This window comes from Cydia fagiglandana, chromosome 24, assembly GCF_963556715.1.
Source record: "Cydia fagiglandana chromosome 24, ilCydFagi1.1, whole genome shotgun sequence".
Lineage (NCBI taxonomy): Eukaryota > Metazoa > Arthropoda > Insecta > Lepidoptera > Tortricidae > Cydia > Cydia fagiglandana.
The window spans coordinates 3,201-24,144 of record NC_085955.1 but is presented as its reverse complement, the minus strand read 5'-3'; the positions used below and the strand labels follow the sequence as shown (position 1 = coordinate 24,144).

Genomic DNA, 20,944 nt, shown 5'->3' with positions numbered 1-20,944 from the left:
TTTATTAATCGCTGTTAATGTCGCAAGAATCGAGCATTTGATATAGTTAATATTTGGAGGGGCATTGTGCGAGATGGAGTGAAGTGTTCGGCGTTCAGGGGTTATAATGATAACACAAGAGTCGAGTAAATACTGAATATATTGGTAGAAAGCGCTCGCCTTATATACTAAGGTTTTAACAGGTTTAATCGAGTGGAAGTTATGGCAATGGTCATTAACCATTGTATAGTAAATTACAGTAAGTCAAGGTTTATGGCATCGTTAACTTAATGTTCTATAAAGTAGTAAAATACATATGTGGGATATAGGCATTAAGTATCAGCTGTATCAGCTGATAGCAGCTGTGTATGATCTGACTACACTACAGCTTTCCCGTTTTTTTTTTTTTTAAGACAAAAAAAATATATAACAAGTATTATTTTTTTTGGCTTAAGTGAACTTATATCTATGGTATACATATTGGTTCTTAAAATTATGAATGTAATAAAAATCTTACTGCTATCTGGATATACAATTTGCTTACATGCTTATTTCTAAGATTACATGTTCCTTATATGGTTATGGAATACATTGTTACATTAACATGTGTTTACTTTTATTGAATCTGTTAATATGATATTTATTTGTTAGGCATTATTGATTAATTTTCTGTGTCATGGTGATAGTGGTTCCTTATATGGATGGTGGTATGCAATGGGATGGGTTTGTTTGTTTTTTTTTGTTATATATATATATTATATTATACGTGTATTTAATGTGTTTGTTGTTCTATTGATGCATAGTAAGGTTTTGTTCTGTTTTTATGTACAATGTGTTCTTTACCTAAAACTAATATTTTTACATTTGTACCTTGATCTTCAATAACTGTATATGGTCCCTTATACACTGGGTCCAGTTTATCTCTATCTTCCTTTTTGACTAATACCAAATCTCCTATTGTATACGTTATTGGATTTGTTTTTAAATCATAACTTAGTTTTCTAGATAATTTTGTCTTAATTAAATTATTTCTAGCATCCTCTTGGGATTTTTGTAATCTATACTTAAATTCTATTGGATATGAATCAAAATTATACATTGGATCTACTTGATTAACAATATTACTTGGTATTACGACATAATTTACCGAATACTAATTCATACGGTGTATATTTAGTTGCTGAATGCACTGTCGTATTATAGGAAAAACACCAATATTGTAACCAATCTGACCACTGGTGAGCCTGGTTGTCTGTTTGTATTCTTAAAAATGCTCCTAGAGCTTTATGTGAATTTTCCAAGGAACCAAGGCTTTCGTGGTGGTACGCGGTTGATTGCAATTGTTTTATACCTAAAATGTTACAAATTTCGCGCATAGTTGATGAGATGAATTCACTTCCTCTATCTGTTCCTATTTCTTTGGGAATACCATATCGTAATATAAAATTATCAACTAAAGCTCTCGCGACTGTGTCTGTCTCCTTATTTAGCAGTGGATATGCCTCTACATACTTTGTGAGCTCGCACTGTAACGTAAGTATATAGCAATATCCATTTGTATCTTTAGTTAGGGGTCCGCATAAGTCTAGGAATACCTTATCGAATGACGCTGTTGCCGTGCTAGTAATACATAGCGGTTGTTTAACGTTTTTATGGAATTTTTGTTTTTGACATTTATCACATTTTTTTACGAATTTCTTAATGTCGTTATCCATTCCGGGCCAGTAGTAGTACCGCTTTACGTTATTGGTCATTCTTTGAATTCCTGCGTGACCGCTAGTAGGTAATAAATGAAAATCGTTTAATATGACGCGTTGGTCATCTTTATTTGTTATCTTTGTGACACCTTTAATAATACATAATCGGGGTCCGGACCCGGTATTGTGTGTATGCATGTATTGAGCTAGCTCCTTTATGATAAATGCGGTGTCATCATTATATAATATGCATACCTCTTTTATTTGTTGTGCCTTGCAAAATGCACCTAATTCTCTCGCGAAGAAAGCTCGTTTCGTACGCGATGGAGTAATAGGCCTGACACACAATGTCGCCAAGGATGGCGAGTATATGATTTCATTATTTTTACTCATGACGCGATCTGATTGTTTTAGTATTTTGTAGTAGTCGCGTTTATGGAAACTTAATTCCGGTAATTCCTGAGGTTTTTTGAGAAGTTCAACTATGTCTGGTTGCGCAGGCCAGTCGCAGTTGGAACCCTTGTCTTGTGACTTATTATTGTTTTCTTGCTCTTCCATGCGTTTCCTCTGTGCTCTAGTCATTACTGATACCACTTGCTTTGTCATGTTCTTTAATTCTTCACTGGAAATTTCAATCCTAGATAACGCGTCTGCAGCTACGTTATCTTTACCTTTCAAATATTCTACAGTGAAATCGTATTCTTCTAGGCACAATCGGAACTTGGTGAGTCGACTCGAGGGATTATTCATTTTGAATAAATAAATGAGTGGGCGGTGATCGGTGACAATTTTAAATTTTCGTCCATATAAGTATGGTCTAAAATATTTCACTGCCCATACTATAGCTAGTAATTCTTTTTCTGTCGTGGGATAATTTTTCTCTGCTTTGTTTAGAGGTCTGCTTGCATATGCTACTGGTAATCCATTTTCATTGGATAAGACACATCCTAAAGCTATGCCCGATGCGTCTGTGTGTATCGTAAACGTGTTGTCATTTGAGAAATCCGGATATTGTAGTAATGGTGGGGTACTGATGGCTATTTTTAACTTTTTAAATGCGTCGTCGCATTGTTTCGTCCAACTAAATTCTACATTTTTCTTTAATAAATTGTTTAGTGGTTGTGTTATTTCGGAGAATTTCCTAATAAATTTCCTGTAATAATTTACAAAAGCTACAAAACGTCTGACCTCGTCTGAGTTTTTCGGTACTGGATAGTTTTGAACTATTGAAATTTTTTTTGGATCGGGTTTTATCCCTTCCGAGGTTACTACATGTCCTAGGTACAATATTTCTTTTTGCAAAAAATTACATTTTAGTGGATTTAGTTTAAAATTTACTTGTCTTAATCTCTCAAAAATATCTGTTAAGTTTTTATTATGTTGTTGCAAGCTTCGACCCATGACAATGATGTCATCTAAATAAACTATACATTGCACGTAGTTTAGTCCTGACATAGCTATGGTCATTGCTCTGCTAAAAGCATTTGGTGAATTTTTTAATCCCATAGGTAGGCGTTTCATTTGATAGTGTTTATCTGCTATGAACGCGGTGTATTTCCTGCTCTCGGGATCAAGTTTTATTTGATAATAACCCTGGTTTAAGTCTAAGGTGCTAAAATACATAGCGCCGGTTAAAGAATCTAAGATTTCCGTGATGTTGGGTAAAGGGAATTTATCGTTTTCTATTACCTCATTTACTTTCCTGTAATCTATTACCAATCTCCATTTCTTATCTCCATTTGAGTCTGGTTTCTTGGGAACGAGTAGTAACGGACTTGCCCATTCCGACTGCGACTCTTCTATGATGTCATTTTCCAACATTTGTTTTATTTGTCTATTTATTTCTGATTGCTGTGACTGAGGTAATCGGTAGGGTTTAGTATATACGGGTGATACGTTGGGTTTTAAATGTATTTTCTGTTCATATAGGTTTGTAGTGTTTAACAAGTCACCCGGCAGCTGAAAAATGTCGGCATATTTTGCGCAAATGCTGGCAATGGAGTTGCTTTCTTCATTGTTTAAGTTGTTGAATTTTAAAAGAGAATAAAGTAATTTTACTCGGTCTGCGTTATTTTTACTTTTCTCATATGTGAAACAATTATAATCACGCAATGGTTTTATTTCTGGTGTGATATTGTTTAAAGTTACGTCGTCTTCACGTGTGTTTAATATTTTAACAGTTATCTTCCCATTCTTGCTATGTGTTAAGGTATTGGCCAAAAAAATTCCTTCCCCAATTTCGCTTGATAATACGACGTAATCCCCTGTATAATTTGTGGGTAATTTTACAATAGATTCACTTCTTGCGGGTAATTGTATTTGATTTGAACTAATGGTTCTGTTGTTGTCATTTTGTAATGTCAATGGTATTGTAATTAATTCGTTGTTATTGTTTAATGTGATTACTCCTTTTTCGTAATTTATGACACATTTGTATTTTATCAGAAAATCTTGCCCAATTATTCCGTCGACCTGTAATGGTAATTTTTGGAATACATGAAATTCATGCTCAAATGATTGGTTTTCACTCTGCAAGTGTAGAGTAATTGTATTGTATGACGTTATTTTCCCTCCGACTCCGTTGATATGAGTCATCTTTGGTACGATGTGTCCGCGAGATATTAATGCTGCGTCGTTCGTTATCGCGCTTAGACTCGCGCCTGTGTCAATAAGCCATTTGTGCGTTGTACCGTTTATCGTAAATTGAACTGAATTCATATGACAATAAGTTAGGATATAGTTGTTATTCACGAAAAAATTGTAACAGCTGAGGCGAATTGCTGTCATCTGGTGTATTTTGTATCGCCGTATTAACTTGATATCGTTTGTTAGGTATATTTTGACGAGGACGGTTATAATTTGTATATGTACGCGTATTATAGTTTTTCGCGATTTGTATAGGTCGAGTGTTTTTCATCTGGGTGTGCACCCTTGGTGGCTTGTTTGACGTATTACCCCTAGTAGGGTATGTACGCTGTGGGTATTTACCCACTGGTTTATTATTGTAATTAGACCTGTATTGTCTGTGGTTATTATACCCTTTGTTCCGGAAGTATAAAACTTGCTCCGGAGCGGGCGTAGATGATATGGACACCTCTTGGTCCTTTGCACCTTGTATGGCATCTTTTAGCGAGGTGTATCCTCGTGAAGCTATAATGGTACTTAGTTTGTCATTTCGCAGGCCTTCCGCGAATTTATTTATTGCCATTTTCTCATTCAACGATTGTAAGACCGTATATGCCTCTGGTTTCCCATTGGCCTGTGTTACTGTGAGGTTTACAAATAAATCCTCCAACTCTTGTCCGTATCGCTCGATTGACCTATTTCCCTGTTTTGCCGTAAATAGCTTGGTTTGTATCGCGGTAGCTGATTTAGTCGGTAAAAGACGGAGTTTCATCTCATCAACTAAATCGCTTACACTGGTATGTTTTTCGGATATTCTAAGTTTAGCACTTTGTGTTAATCGAGTCTTAATAATGAAATTCATCAATAATTGTGAATCTGAATCTTTTATCATTGTAGAGTACAACTCTATGGCGTCTATAAGTTGTCTAGTGACGGCCTCCGAACCGTCCATAGCTGGTAGCAATGCTACTGCTGTTTTCAGGTTAAAGTTGTCATTCGACGTCATTGTGACCTGATATTTGTTGTCTTGGTCGTATTGAGTTATAATTTTACTGTAAATTTCTTCTATTTTTAGAAAATAAGACTGGATTAACTCACTGTCCTGTATAGAAATTTCTGATTTTTCTACTTTAGAACTATGTAGCTCTATATATTCTTCGTACTGATTATATAATAGTTTTACTTGCTGAAGTTTACTTTGACCATTAGCCTCTTTTCGGCGTTTTGGTCCTAATTTTCTAATATCTTCCTGTAGTGATTTTAATTGGTCATATAACTTTTGAATATTGGTCATAATATTCTTATGAATTTAGGTGGTACGGAAATATTCACATTGCTTACAACAATAATTGAAATTGGTTAAACACAGTAATGCTTAAATTGTACCTCTTAACATCGTATGATCGTTGTTGGACACTGGGGGTGGTCGTAGCGACGGCTCTGGTGCTGGTGACACACTGCAGATGCTGGGTAGTGGCGGTGGGGCTGATGCTCTTCCTAGACGCTCTGCTCTGCCTTGTTGGTGTTGCGCATTATCGTGGCTACTGCTTGTCGCTCAATTTTCCTTGTTAGACACTTATGTATCTTTTTCCATATGGCGTATGAAAAAATTACGCATACGATTACTAGAACAGCTGTTGTTATGTATGTTGCAACTGTGCTGCTGTCTGCCTGTTTAGCGCTGGCGTTGTTGGAAGCACCGTTCTGTGCAATAATCACCTCTTCTTTCTTGTCGTTTTTGGTGCACTGGCTTCCCATAATTTTCACGGATTTGTGCTTGCTTCAGTAGTGGAGCAGTAGAGCTGGCTGGCTGGCTGGCTGGCTGGCTGGCTTACTGGCTGGCTGGCTGGGCGGTGTCTAAGCTGTGGCTGCCTCGAGCAGCCCGACTGGCAGGGTCGCCATGAAGTGTTCGGCGTTCAGGGGTTATAATGATAACACAAGAGTCGAGTAAATACTGAATATATTGGTAGAAAGCGCTCGCCTTATATACTAAGGTTTTAACAGGTTTAATCGAGTGGAAGTTATGGCAATGGTCATTAACCATTGTATAGTAAATTACAGTAAGTCAAGGTTTATGGCATCGTTAACTTAATGTTCTATAAAGTAGTAAAATACATATGTGGGATATAGGCATTAAGTATCAGCTGTATCAGCTGATAGCAGCTGTGTATGATCTGACTACACTACAGGAGGGGATCCCGGACGGCGGCGGCGACGGCGCGGCGCGCGTGGAGCAGGAGCCCGAGTGGCATGCTGGTCGCGGGAGTCGCGGTGAGCGGGCACTAACATCACTTACATTTATCTCATCATTACCATTTACTCATAGGGATAAACGCCTTTTACGAGACTTGCCCCGCCATGCTATACAATGTAATACATTATACATATAGTCAATATACCTACCATATTGACATCATCCACGGCTGTATTGGCTGTTTAGATAATCCTTGATGTTGTGATCTTTACCATGTATGGTGCCACTTTGTTGTATTCCAGCACCACATTAAAAGCTGTCTCTTCTCTGTCCATGCACAAGTACAAATTCAATTCAAGTTTTGAACTTACAGGAATAAAAGAAAGTTTAAATTTGGAACTGAAGGTGCAAAAATTGCCCCGAGTCTCACAAGGATAAAATATAATTATGTTCGTTAAGCAGTCCATGACCTCTTATGACACTTATTATAATAAACTAATGTATTTCATTTGTTCTGCATACAAGCTAAGACAACAAGTATCTAGTTTTTGGTGTTCCTGCCAAATTACTCTGAATGGAACATGCTTCATATTATAGTCTCTTGTTAATAAATTTAAAATGCATTGTTTTAGTAATTGTTAAGGAGGAACCAGAATTCGTGAATGAAGAGGAGTGTGAGGACAGCATAGACGGGTGCGGCGTGAGCGAGGCAGCCATGCTGGCCGGCCTGTATGACGAGCACGAGGTCAAGGACGAGCTCGTGCTGGGGCCAGAGCGCCCGCACCGCCCCACAGTCGGCCTGGTGGTGAGAGGTAGGTTAATTTTTATTTAACATGTACACATCTCACTGTGGTATATCCTTCCCCATAACAAAAACAATCTACATAACAAATTTCAACTAAATCGATCCAGCGGCTATTGATGCCCCATACAAAATTCTAACCCCCTTAGGGGCTAAAAATCTCAAGTTCTTGAATTTTTGTTATTTGTGTTCTAATAAGTACTATCTTACATACCAAACTTCAGCTTCCTAGGACTTCAGGAAATACCCTAAGGGTTATGATGATCATCAGTGAGTGAGTGAGTCAGTGACGAAATCGGGTTTTTTTTTAGATATGAATAAAATCGAAAGTATAAGACTTATGCTATGCAATTAAAAATGTGTATGCTTAATTAGTCCACTATTGACATATCCCGAGAGTTTTGTTTATCTGGTTTAATCCAAATCCAAGTTATGAGGGTTCAATAAAAAGACGAAGCGCTTCGAGAAAAGGTAGTTAGTGCCCTTGCGCTTCGCTTTGCTCGTCTTGGTGGGGGCACTACCATGCCCCCAGATAAATTATCGGTTTCTGATGAAGTTAAAGTGACGTCACAAAGTTTGTCACTCCCCCATCCCTCTTGTCACAACGTCCCACACTTTCTTGACCCCCTCCTTCCCCCTAAACGGAATCCATAATGGTAATATTTATTTTGATAAGGACCGTATTTCTTATTTATAAGCGATTTACGGTTTCGCTTCTTATGTTTAGATGGATTTAATATTTCGTTTTCTGGATATTAATAATGCATTTAAATTCTGTTGTTAATTACTTTATCTTTTTAAATGTGTAATTTAATGCTAAATGCCAGAAGTTGATATGTAATAAGCATCAAGTATTACGTGATGTTGCAGCACCTGCTCTTGTCACCTCTGCGGTGGTCTCGGTGTCGCGTCCGCGCCGCTCGTGCGCGGTCAGGCTGGAGCGCCTGCTGGTGGACGCGGAGCGGCGCGCCTGCCGGGTCGGGCGCCGCACGTACAAGCTGCACGCCACCGAGCCCGCACCCACACACAATGTCACCGCCACCGTCTATCAATGTCCCCATTGCGGCAAACGGTTCAGGAACAAGTCGGTTTTGAAGAAACACATACGCACTCACTTGTCGTCAGGACCGTCGAGTGGTGAGAAACCTTATCAATGTAGGTACTGCGATCACAAGTCCAATAGTAAAGGAAGCATACGAAAACACGAGATGACACACGCAGGTGAAAAGCCTTTTAACTGTAAGTACTGTGACTACAAGTGTATTGTGAGAGCAATGTTACGGGAACATCTGATGACTCACGGTGAAAAGCCGTTCAAGTGTAGGTATTGCGACTACAGGTGCCGTCATAGACGAAACTTACGAACTCACGAGATGACACACACTGATATTAAACCATTTAAATGTAGCTCCTGCGATTATCGGAGCATTTCAAAATCTCATTTAAAGAGGCACCTCATGATCCATACTGGTGAGAAGCCTTACAAGTGTCAGTACTGTGACTACACGAGCCGTCAGAGAGGAACCTTACAAAGACACGAGAAGATACACACTGGTGAAGCGTCATTTAAGTGTAACGACTGTGAGTACAAGTGTACGCGGAAATCAGCCTTATTGACTCATCTCATGGTTCACTCTGGCGAGAAGCCTTACCAGTGTCGGTACTGTGCCTACGGGAGCCGCCGCAGAGACACCTTACGAACTCACGAGACGATGCACACTGGTGACGCGTCACTTCTTTTCAAGTGTAACGACTGTGAGTACAAGTGTAGGCATAAATCAGCCTTAGTGATTCACATGATGGTTCACACTGGCGAGAAGCCTCACAAGTGTCGGTACTGTGACCACAGGAGCAGACGTAGACGAAACTTACGAGCTCATGAGATGAGACACGCAGGTGACTAACATTTTAAATGCTAAGAGGATGCATACAGCTGACACCCCCTTCAAATGTAACAGCTGTGCTTACAAGTGCAAGAATAAAGCAAACTTATTGGCTCACCTTACGATTCACACTGGCGAGATGCCTCCCACGTGTCACGAGATAACACACACTGGAAACAAGCCTTCTGACTGTACGAGTAGTGACTGTGACTACAAGTGCAACAGCAGAGCAGAACTTCGACGACATCAAATTATACACTCGGGTGAAAAGCCTTTTGAGTGTAGTTATTGCGAATACAGGTGCAAGCATAAAGGAAACCTAAAGAGACACGTGGATCTTCACACTACCTAATAAACAGCTTCGATAGCCACTGTCATTACTCATTATAGATGTGCGCGGAAGACTACAGGCACTCTCTAGTGCGCCGTAGCCAAAATGGCAAAAACGGAAAAGAACCGTAGTTTCGTCATGTCCGTCCGTATGTCACAGACACGTGACCTGGAAACTTAAGGCGATTTAGAATATAAGTATTTTATGTGACACGTTACTTCGTTTTTAAGTTAAAATTTTAAATAATGTATATTTATGGGCACATCATTATAACCAAACGTATTAAATACGTGAGTTATCCGTTCTTAATATATTTAAATTTATGCTTAGCACTCCGTATACATGTAACCATGTGTCCGTATGTATGTACTTAATGTATAAAAAGGAAAATAAATCAGTAAATAACAATTCTTCTAAGTTTTTTTTTATAAATATACTACGACCGTGGTAGACGAGAATACGGCCCGCCTGATGGTTAGCGGTCACCGTCTCGGAGTAAATATCTATGGAGCGGCCATTAACAGGCGTTCCCCTCTGCAAAAAGATCGCGGCCGCCGGTCAAGGAGGTTATATAAAACTAGTTGCCACACGTCATACGCCATTCAGCAAACGTCAGTCTAAGCGGAATGATAGGAGCCGAAAATGCCGAATTGCAGCGTTTTCTCATGCAAAATGAGATCGAAAACGTCTAGTCTACAAAAAGAACACGTTTCTTATCATATTTAAGTACTATTACATCTAAATATTATCAAATAGTGCATTAATTTTGCAAATAACTAAAAAACACTGTCAATCTGACAGTGATACCAGTGATATGATATTAGATCTAATTTAGGGAATTCTAAAGAAGACTTTCTAAATATTAATTAGGTACGAGTAGAATTTCTAATAGGAAATATTATGCGAAACTCTGCGTAGGGGGCGCGACTACCACAATCCATCACAATCTGGGGGTCCGCCGCGGAACAAGAAAATTTAAATTTCGTTATCTAACCTCTCTATCACTATTGCATATTTGAGCGATAAAGAGAAAAGACAAAATTTACTAGCTAGCTTAGTGCTACACTCTGGCGGCAGAACATTGCAGTAATATGCCCTATTTGCTATGCTTTTTGTTATATAATTTATGTAACACATTATTTTTATATAACACCTTAGTTTCATATCAATCTAATCTATTTAATCAAATTAATTGATCTATAAGAATAAAGAAAAGGGGGACGGGGGATCAAAAAGTAGTCGAAAACATCTCGCGTGATTTGTGCACAACCCCTAAATAACGTAAAATTACCGATAGACTATTTTTCGAAAATTAATTTTTCCTTTAGTTTCTACATATAGCTGGTCAAGCAGATCTTGTCAGTAGAAAAAGGCGGCAAATTTGAAAAATGTAGGCGGGAAGGGATATCGTCCCATAGAAAATTAGAATTTCGCGCCTTTTTTACTGACAAGATTTGCTTGACCAGCTATATATTTTTATTTAACATGTCAAATATATTATTAATTTAAGGTATTTACGGCTGTCACTTTCCATAAATAGGCACTTTTAATTTATTACTCTGGTATCACCGTACCAATATTAGTGATGGGACACCATAAAAACCAATATCGGTAAAATCGATATAAACATAATGAATAATATACAGATGGTCATAATGCCTAGCGAACACCAGCCATATCGTACAAACCTCAAGGTGTGATATTCCTAGGCAGATGATGATCTGCCTAGTGACCACCAGCCATATCGTGCTAACTTCAAGGTGTGATATTCCTAAGCAGTTCATGAAACGCCGGCATGTCATGATCTGACTAGTGACCACCAGCCATACCGTTCAAACCTCAACATTTAGGCATATCGAATAAGTAGGATGTTCTAAATTTTAGCAAATGATAACCATTGAAATGGCTTGACAGCCTACTTATAGTACGTGTTTGGGTAGCGTATGATTTTAGTACCTACCTAGTACCTACGCATTCTGCTACAAATGCCACATAGAATGCAGCACTAGCAGTGGCAAAAAATGCAAAAGGCAGATTATTAAATGGCGGCGTTTCATGATATGCCTAGGAATATCTCGATATGTCCGATTTTACGATCTACCGCCGATATATATACTAATTATCCCCTACTCAATATCCCTTAAATGACATCCTATGGCCGCGTTCCATCTCTATCATCATGCAGATCTGCATGCTCGATAGTATATTGCATTGCTTTCAGAAGTAAACCAACATGTAAAATATTAACTAATGAACTGATAATAAAAAATCATTCTATATCAGCTTGCAAGATTCGCCCTAAACAAATTGACAAACTATTAGAAATAACATCTAAACAATACAAAAATTGAAAGTTAGTAAAATGTTGGTACAAAGTTATAATCCATAAAAGCAGAAATTAAAATTCATTGTCAATTTTATCGACAATATTATCGACGCGTCCCTCGCACTATCTAGGTTTACTTAGAACTGACGTCATCTCGTTCACGGACAGGGTTGTCTGTGTTTGTTCTTGTACTTGTGTGAATACAGTTTTTGCTAGTGTTTGATAATTTTGTCGTGTGCGTGTGTAGCGACGCATGCTAAAAATGCATTAGTGTTAACATTATGTGTGTGCGTTACCTCGTCCCCCGCGCCAAAAACGACAGAATTTTTCAGATAGAAATTAGTGCGCGTCTCTACTCCATAGATATTTACTCCGAGGTCACCGTGGCCTATGGACACCTGCAACTCTAAACAGGTCAACTGAAATTATTTTGAACATGACGGTTGTGCCCTTAATGTCATGTTCAGTGTAGGGTAGGGTCAGTTACCCTTATGTAACAATAGGTTGCCTTGAACGGGGGCTTAGAGTAAAGCTACCGTTGACGTGAAAATTCAACTACATAATTTATTCCGTATTAACTACGTGCTTATGTACAGTTGAGTGATCGTAATTCTATATACTTAATCTACACGTTACTGTACAAATATTATCCTTACTAGATCAGCGCGTGCGATAATCTCTTCTATTAATATTTTGCTAATTAGTAGTTACAGAAAATAGTAATGATGGGACTACTAGCGCCATCTAGTTAGTTATTGATGAAATATATATATATTACGTTGACTAAGTTTCACTAATTATGATTTAGACATTCGTTCCGTTCTCATAAAAATCTATAGGCTTGACAAAACACTAGGTTTCGGAATTTAAAAGCCACAGGAAAGGTAAAAATATTGTTTTTTAATGTTTACATCGGTACCCAGGACTACTAGCGCCATCTAGAAGGCTTTTTGTGAACTAAACATAGTCTTATCGGTGAAATTCGAAGTTCGCGTTACAAAACTGAATTTTAATAAAAAATACTGCTACTCGATTCTAAATGTCTCTCGTGTGACGACTGACGAAACAAGCTTCAGCTCGCGACTTCGGATGCGTGGGATGATGATGGTGAATGATAAACACTGTTTTATGTCCTCCTCAAAATATCTCCATACCAAATACCATACCATACCAAATTTCTTCTAAATCTGTTTAGCTGTTTAAATGTGGAAAGGTAAAGGCAGGCAGGATTACTTTCGCATATATAGTTCTGGGGGCCGAGTTCTGAATTTCGACCGCTCGATTTCGTGTATTTCGTCCAGTACCCGGCATTTAAATTCTACTAATAGAATTGAAAACGAGTGGTCAATACTACTCGATTCCCAATTTCTATCGTTCGTATTTCAAAAATTAGCATTTCGCTGTTTTCCACCGATTTTCGAGTGACGAAATCGAACGCTCGAAATTCAAAAATCGGCCCCCTGGTTGGACCAACATATCTCCGTATGGTTTATTGGTACGACCCCCGACCCCATTTCCAAAAAAAAAAACAGGACATTAACTAATAATCCGAAGAGGAAATTCCCAACGGCTTAACTTTCTCATTCCTGTTAATATAGCCAGTGAACCAATCCTGAGTAGTAAGAAGTCAATAAAGAATGCAATCGCCGTGTGCCTGCTTTAAGGCCACAATTCAAAAATGTAAATTTTCTGGTTTATTGCAGATTCGGATTCAAAATTGTTCAATTTACGACCTTATTTCGAGAGCCATAGCAAAAAAGGTCTTTAAGAGCCTTTTTCTCACAAGTGGCCTTATGCATTTGACCATAAATTGTCAGACGATTCCCTGCAATACAGCCACTTACCAGTCTGCCGCCTCCTCCCGCGGCGTTCGCACATGAACTGAGGGACTACCGCGAACCACGTTCAACGTGTTGCCTTCCTGTCACACTTTCCTACGAATTTACAAGTGCGACAAAGAGGCAACACGTCGAACGTGGTTCGCGGTAGGCCCTCAGACGGCCCTTTTGAGTTGTGGCTATATTGCACACGTTTTAAATGAAGCTTTTGAGTTGCGTCCTAGAAAATAATAATTAGTTGAGTTACACATAATATATTATCGCGTACAGTGATCTTGTTCCTATCAAAATTGATAAAATAAAAGGATTTTAACTATTTTGGTGTTTTTATTTTTATTTGTATGGTAACCTTTATCCAATAATTTTGTGTTTAAATTTGGCCGCATCCCAAAATCTTTAAAAAACGTTTCTGCAATACGGCCACAACTGTAAATACCTGTCTTTAGGGCCTTGTGTCTTAAAAAATATACATTTCTTTTAAAAAGTGGCGTGGTCATAAGGAGGGTTATATCATTCCGAGTAAAAAAAGCTAAATTTTAAATTCATAGACCTAAAACTAAAGACCTAAAACAACTCACAACTTTGAGACGCGATTTCTCGAAAAAACGGTTTTTTGAGATGTGGCAGTGTAGCAGGCACACGGCGCAATGTCTCTGCACAATTCTTAATTTTATTTAAAAACAGAACATTCTCAATTTAGATACTGTATGAACGCATAGCTAAAAGATACATACAAGATTAAAAAAATATATATAAGGAAATATAGGAATGCAGTGACGTTGATTGCGACACCCTCCAAGCAAATCGTTATAAAGGAAAATAAAAATCCGGGAGATGGCGTTTCTCAACCAGGACGTTCAAGATAGATCACGCTGTTAAGATTTTTCTAAGGAACACCTACACGTTTTACAAATGGAATGGTTAGGTTAGGTTCTGAGTTAGGTTAGGTTCTGAGTTAGGTTAGGTTCTGAGTTAGGTTAGGTTCTGAGTTAGGTTCCAAGAGGAAGGACGAAGCCCGAGAGGAGTTCATTTGTACGCTGGACAGGAACCCATGGGGACGGCCATATAAAATAGTGCGGAATAAAATGAAACATGCCCCCCCCATGGATTCCTTGGAGCCGGAACTCCTCACGAGAGTCATAGAAGGCCTCTTCCCAGCGGCACCGCAGTTTACTCCTCCAGTAATGTCGGTTCCGACCCGTGAAATCCCGGTTGGTGATGTCCCTGAAGTGACAGATGCGGAAATTCTCGGGGCAGTAATCCGCCTTAAAGCATGCAAGAAGGCCCCAGGGCCAGATGGCGTGCCAGGAAAGGTCATCCCTGTGGCTTTGAAACACTTGGGGCCACGTTTGCGGTATATCTTCGATGACTGCCTCAGGGAAGGGATTTTCCCCAAATGCTGGAAAGAGGGAAAGCTGTGCCTGCTGCGGAAGGAGGGTCGTCCAGCTGACTCTCCTTCAGGGTACCGCCCCATAGTCCTCCTGGACGAGACGGGAAAAATGCTTGAACGCATTATTGCTAGGCGTGTAATCAAGCACTTGGAGGACACGGGCCCGAACATAAGTGACAGGCAATTCGGGTTCCGGGAGGGGCGGTCGACGATCGACGCATTGAGTACACTGAAGGCCTTCAGTGATCAGGCAGCGCGTAAAGGGGAGGGGGCAATAGCGGTATCCTTGGACATTGCAAACGCTTTTGGCTCCCTCCCCTATGAGGTAATTAAAGAGGCACTCCGTTACCACCAAGTGCCCCTTTATCTGCAGAAGATTATAGGACACTACCTCTCTGAAAGAGTAGTGCTCTATCAAGTAGCGGACGGCCTAAAAGAGCGCAAAATGGAGTGCGGCGTTCCTCAGGGGTCAGTGCTGGGGCCCCTCCTTTGGAATGTCGGCTTTGACTGGGCGATACGAGGTGCACAACTCCCCCGCATGGTCACCATTTGCTATGCTGATGATACTATGGTGGCCGTGAGGGGGAAGGACTATAATGAGACTCTGAGGCGGGCAACAGTTGCTACAGAGCTGACAGTGGGGAGAATCAGCCTCTTGGGGCTAAGGGTGGCGCTGCCGAAAACGGACGCAGTGATCTTCGGAGGAAGGGGCTGGCGATTACGACCCAACGAGGCGCTCCCCGTTGGGGGAGATGCGGTCCAGGTTAAGGCCCACATAAAATATCTGGGTCTCATTCTGGACCGCAAGTGGAACTTTGAGGAGCATTTTTTACAATTGGCTCCTCGGCTCGTCGGCACGGCATCGGCATTGGGCCGCCTGCTGCCAAACGTGGGAGGACCCCAAACCCTATGCCGGCGCCTCTTCGCAATGGTGGTACGAAGTATGGCGCTATATGGGGCGCCGATATGGGCAGAGCGCCTAAAAGATAAAGCAAGGGCGCTCCTCCGAAGACCGCAGAGGATAATAGCCCAGAGAATGAATAGGAGCTATCGCACGGTGGCATATGACGCTGCATGCGCTCTCGCGGGCACTCTGCCATGGGAGCTCGACGCCAGGCTCTTGGCAGAGCGGTACAGAGAACGGGTGGAGGCCAGAAACAATGACGATCGTCTGGCTCCACAAGAGATAGATGCGAGGCGAAAGGCGGCAGCCAAAAGGGAGCGGGACCGGTGGAAAGACCAGCTGGAGGACGCCCGATATGGTACCCGCACCATAGCGGAGCGTCTCCCGTCTTTCGACAACTGGCTGGACCGGAAAAGAGGGAGCCTAACGTATAGGCTGGTGCAGGTTATGACTGGACATGGCTGCTTTGGTCATTATCTGTACCAAATTCAGCGGGAACCGTCAACAGTCTGCCATCACTGTGGCGAGGAGGACGATACTGCCCAGCACACCCTTGCGGATTGCCCAAGCTGGGTTTTAGAGCGCCACGAAATGGTGGCGATATTGGGGGTGGATGATCTCTCTCTGCACAGTGTGGTGTCTAGCATGTTGAGCAGCGAGAGATCGTGGGATGCCGTCTCAAAATTCTGCGAAGAGGTCTTGCAGAAAAAAGAGGTAGCGGAACGGGAGCGCGAAGAGCGAGCAAATGCGCACCCGCTCCGGCGTAGACGGATGGGGAGAAGGCGGTTACAATATATCAATCGCCTACTCCCCCAGTAGGGCCTGTGGGCTGGGGACCCACGTTAAAGGGCCCTCTCGACGTCTGGGGGAAGGATCAGTGCGTTGCTGATCCTTCCCTCGAATGAAGTGAGGGTGCCCCCGGTATACTAACCGGGGCAGCCGGGGGGACGACACGGTGGAATGGTCTGCGAACCCGTGGCGTCCCCCAATAACGGTAACGCGGGCAACGCCGCAGGGGATGTTAGTGGGTATTCTCTTCCCCTCCCTCTGCTTAGCAGAGGGAGTTATGGGAGGAGCGAGTCCCACATACCACCCCCTCCCCCTTGGGGGTGAGATGCCTAAATGCATTTACCCCTGCGTCAAAAAAAAAAAAAAAAAAGTTTTTGAGTTAGGTTAGGTTAGGTTTTTTTTTTTGCTTTAATGATATTCTGAAAATTTATAGACATATGGTCCTCGCTATGGATACGGGCGACCATATGCCCTGCAACTGAGTTTATACAAAACTGAAAAATTATTTTGGTGTGTCTAAATTCCTGGAGCATTTACAATTTTTCTTCTTAGTTCGTGGAGTGGCTATGGCTATAAAGTGGCTATGGATGGAGCATGGAGCATTTACAATGAATTCTGTGTTCATGGAGCAGTCAAACATTTAACTATTAAATCTACAACTATGTTTATTTTATACAATGCTAGTAATTATTTTGGTGTGTCTAATTCCTGAGGCTATTATTCTGGAGCATTTACAATTTTTTCTCTAAGTTCGTGGAGTGGCTATGGATGGAGCATGGAGCATTTACAATAAATTCTATGTTCATGGAGCGGTCTTACATTTAACTGTTAAATCTGCAACTATGTTTATTTTATACAATGCTAGTAATTATTTTGGTGTGTCTAATTTCCTAAGGCAATTATTCCTGGAGCATTTACAATTTTACTGCTAAGTTCGTGGAGTGGCTATGGATGGAGCATGGAGCATTTACAATAAATTCTATGTTCATGGAGCAGTCTTACATTTAACTATTAGATCTGCAACTGTGTTTATTTTATACAATGCTAGTCATTATTTTGGTATGTCTAAGTTCCTACGGAGCAGTTATTACGGAGCATTTATCATTTTTCTTCTAAGTTCGTGGAGTGGCTATGGATGGAGCATGGAGCATTTACAATAAATTCTATGTTCATGGAGCAGTCATTCATTTAACTATTAAATCTGCAACTGTGTTTATTTTATACAATGCTAGTAATAATTTTGGTGTGTCTAATTTCCTGGAGCTGTTATTCTGGGGCATTTACAATTTTTCTTCTAAGTTCGTGGAGTGGCTATGGATGGAGCATGGTGCATTTACAATAAATTCTATGTTCATGGAGCAGTCATTCATTTAACTATTAAATCTGCAACTGTGTTTATTTTATACAATGCTATTAATTATTTGGTAAATCTAAGTTTCTGGAGTATTTATTATGAAGCATTTACAATTTATCTTTTGAGTTCGTGGAGTGGCCATGCATGGAGCATGGAGCATTTGCAGTAAATTCTATGTTCATGGTTACTTGAAATTGAAATTAGTTTGCTATTCATTATCTATCTTAATCTAATTTGATTTCTTCCTTCTTCTTCTTCTTCTTTCCAGGATCAGCTATGCATGGGGAGTCGACGCCCGGAGTCGTGGTGATTTTTCCCCCCAAGCGTGGAGCAGGCAAGTACGCTCTGAGTATGATTATGATTATGTACATTTAATTAATTCGTTTTTTTTTCTTTTTTTTTTCATAGAAATATAAAGATAGAAATAAAAAGATAATAGAGAAAGGAAATTTTCTGATGATCATCGATGCCGTTGTCTTTGCCAGGCCTGATTGGGTCAGCCTGCCATCGACAGTTGCATTTGGAGCAGCAATTTAATTTGATTTGATTCTCCTGCCCCTCCGGGAGGTCCTTTCCTGGTGACGTCATGCATTTGTGGTATGTTATTGTTGTCGCTATTCAGTGTGTTCTTCCTCATCCTTTTGTCTTGTATCCCGGATCACGCCCGTGTATAGAGCTTCCAGAAATTTGGGGTTTGTGCCCGTGACAGCCCCCACCAGCCACATGGGGGGGAGGTGCTGTTGTGGGCAGTATGTTGCGGGTTTCTTGCATTCATACGATCCATATTTTTCAAATACTTTTTTCCCATTATCTTCTGTCAGCCATTTATGCTTTACGCGTTGGTGTCGTAGCATGTGTCCGCTTTTTGTTGAATACCCACATAGAGTACATTGTTTTATTCTATGCAGGTTACCTCTTGTTGTTCTCTTTTTCTTTGTTGTTGGTTGGTGCTCCGCGTTCTCTTCATTTTCCTGAGAGGTGCCGGAGGTACCTGAGTCCCCGGTCATCTTCAAACTCTGTATTCTTTGTTCCAGTTCCTGTTCCGGCTCGTTTGTCTGTTCCTTCATACGATTCAGGTCCGTTTCCACGCACTCAGATGCGTCGAACAGGTCAGGTGTGATGGGTGCATTTTGTACGTTAGGTTTTTCTGATATCTTGGGTGTGTTGTATGTCTTTATATTTTGGTCCGTTGTCTTCGTTAATGTTGTTGTTTCTTCCGTAGCTGTTGCTGTTCCAGATGATGTTGATGAGGAGCTGGAACTGGAGCTGGAGCTGGAGCTGTTCCCGGTACTGCCACTGCCGCTGCCGCTGCTGCCGCTACTGCCTGAGCTACTAAGGCTCAGGCTTAGCTTGCGACTCCCCACGTCCTGTACCTTCCCCTTCCCCTTCCTTTTGCGAGGTGTTGAGTCCGTAGTGGTGTTGGTTGTGGAGGACACCTCACTGGCCTTCTCCTCTGCTGTCTCCCCTGTCTCTCCCTCTGCGGCTGCTCTTACCACTGCGTGCCGGGGATGCCAGCGGAGATGTGGAGACAGTAGCTTTCTCAGTTTTTCCAACGGGGGTATGGAGCGCTCGGTAGGGGTGGGTGTGTTGGGGGGGGTTGTTGGTGGTGTGCGTGGTGGCTGTCCTTGTGGTGAGTAGGCCTGTACGTCCGCCGGTTTGCCTTCCAGCTCAGGCAGCAGCATTGGTGCAGTCGACTCGCCAGGGCTGCCGGGGTTGTCGGACGTCGCCAATATTGATGACAGCGACCTGGTCCTCCTTCTTTTCCTTTCCCCCTGCATTACACTCTGGCCGTTCGAATTCTTCTGCGGTGCCGCCTCCCCCGGATCCGCGAACCCCAGATCGGACGGTTGGATGAGGTCCGTTTCGGCAACGGTCGTGAGGTCCATGGGCTCCTCGTTTCCTTCAGTCAATGTTTTTGTCGTCGAAATGGGGCTGGGTGGTGAAATATCTGAGAGGTTTGGACTTAGAATCTGTTCGCATGTTTGATAGAGGTTGGGGGAGGTTATGTTGTTGTTGTCCCAGTCCCCTTCCCTGTCAGCCTGTGCGATTGCATGTTGTGGTGGCTGTGGCGTCGTCTGCGGCCCTTGTCCATGTCCCTTCGTGGGTCCTTCCTCTTTGTATCCCAAGAGGTCTCGTATTGTTTCTTTGATTTCTTTGGGATCGGATGGATGTTAGTGTCACGCATAGGCGACGGTGAACGTTCTCGCTGGGCAGGTGTGCCCGGCGGTGTGGTGAATAGATTGTCAAACTGCTCTGACATGTTGAGGCTATTTACACTTTCGCTACTCATTTTCTAATCTATTACAACAATTTTCAATTAACAATTTATCAGTAATTATACACACTATATTTAACTATCTAACAAGCAATTTACATATACTTTACAATCCAATTATACCTTTACACAGCAAGATGAAGTTTATTTACGGCAAAGGTTTAAAGTTAAGAAATATTGATTAAATTACAAATTATTTTTTAATAAATTTCTAATTTGTGGGAAATAAATGGCAGATTTAAATAAAAATAATGCAGAAACTAGTTTTTACTAACAATAATCAAAGTATCAGCAAAATTTTTTGAAAAATATCACAAGGAAAAAAGTCGAGTTTCAACTGACGTAATTATAAAAATAGGGCGAATTAGGGGACTTAGTTTACTTAATATTACTTTACTCAAAAACTATTGAAGCGAAAAATCTATTAATTGGCAGACTTATTGTCCACTGGATTTCAAATCTAACGGTGTCTAAAGATCATATAACGTCACTTATTATTACGAGCAAATGGGGGTCAAAATTCAAAGTTTACAAAAAGTCACGAATTATGTCTGGAT

The 20,944-nt window shown here is 40.9% G+C and overlaps 1 protein-coding gene across 1 annotated transcript; it reads right to left on the bottom strand.

The window, feature by feature from the left end:
- Positions 1-18,726: 18,726 nt before the first annotated feature.
- Positions 18,727-20,372, bottom strand: LOC134676562 (uncharacterized protein DDB_G0271670-like). Its single transcript, XM_063534953.1, has 2 exons — positions 20,312-20,372; positions 18,727-20,264 (listed from the first exon to the last, which is right to left on the bottom strand). The coding sequence occupies exons 1-2, from the start codon at positions 20,370-20,372 to the stop codon at positions 18,727-18,729; spliced, it is 1,599 nt and encodes a 532-aa protein (XP_063391023.1).
- Positions 20,373-20,944: the final 572 nt, after the last annotated feature.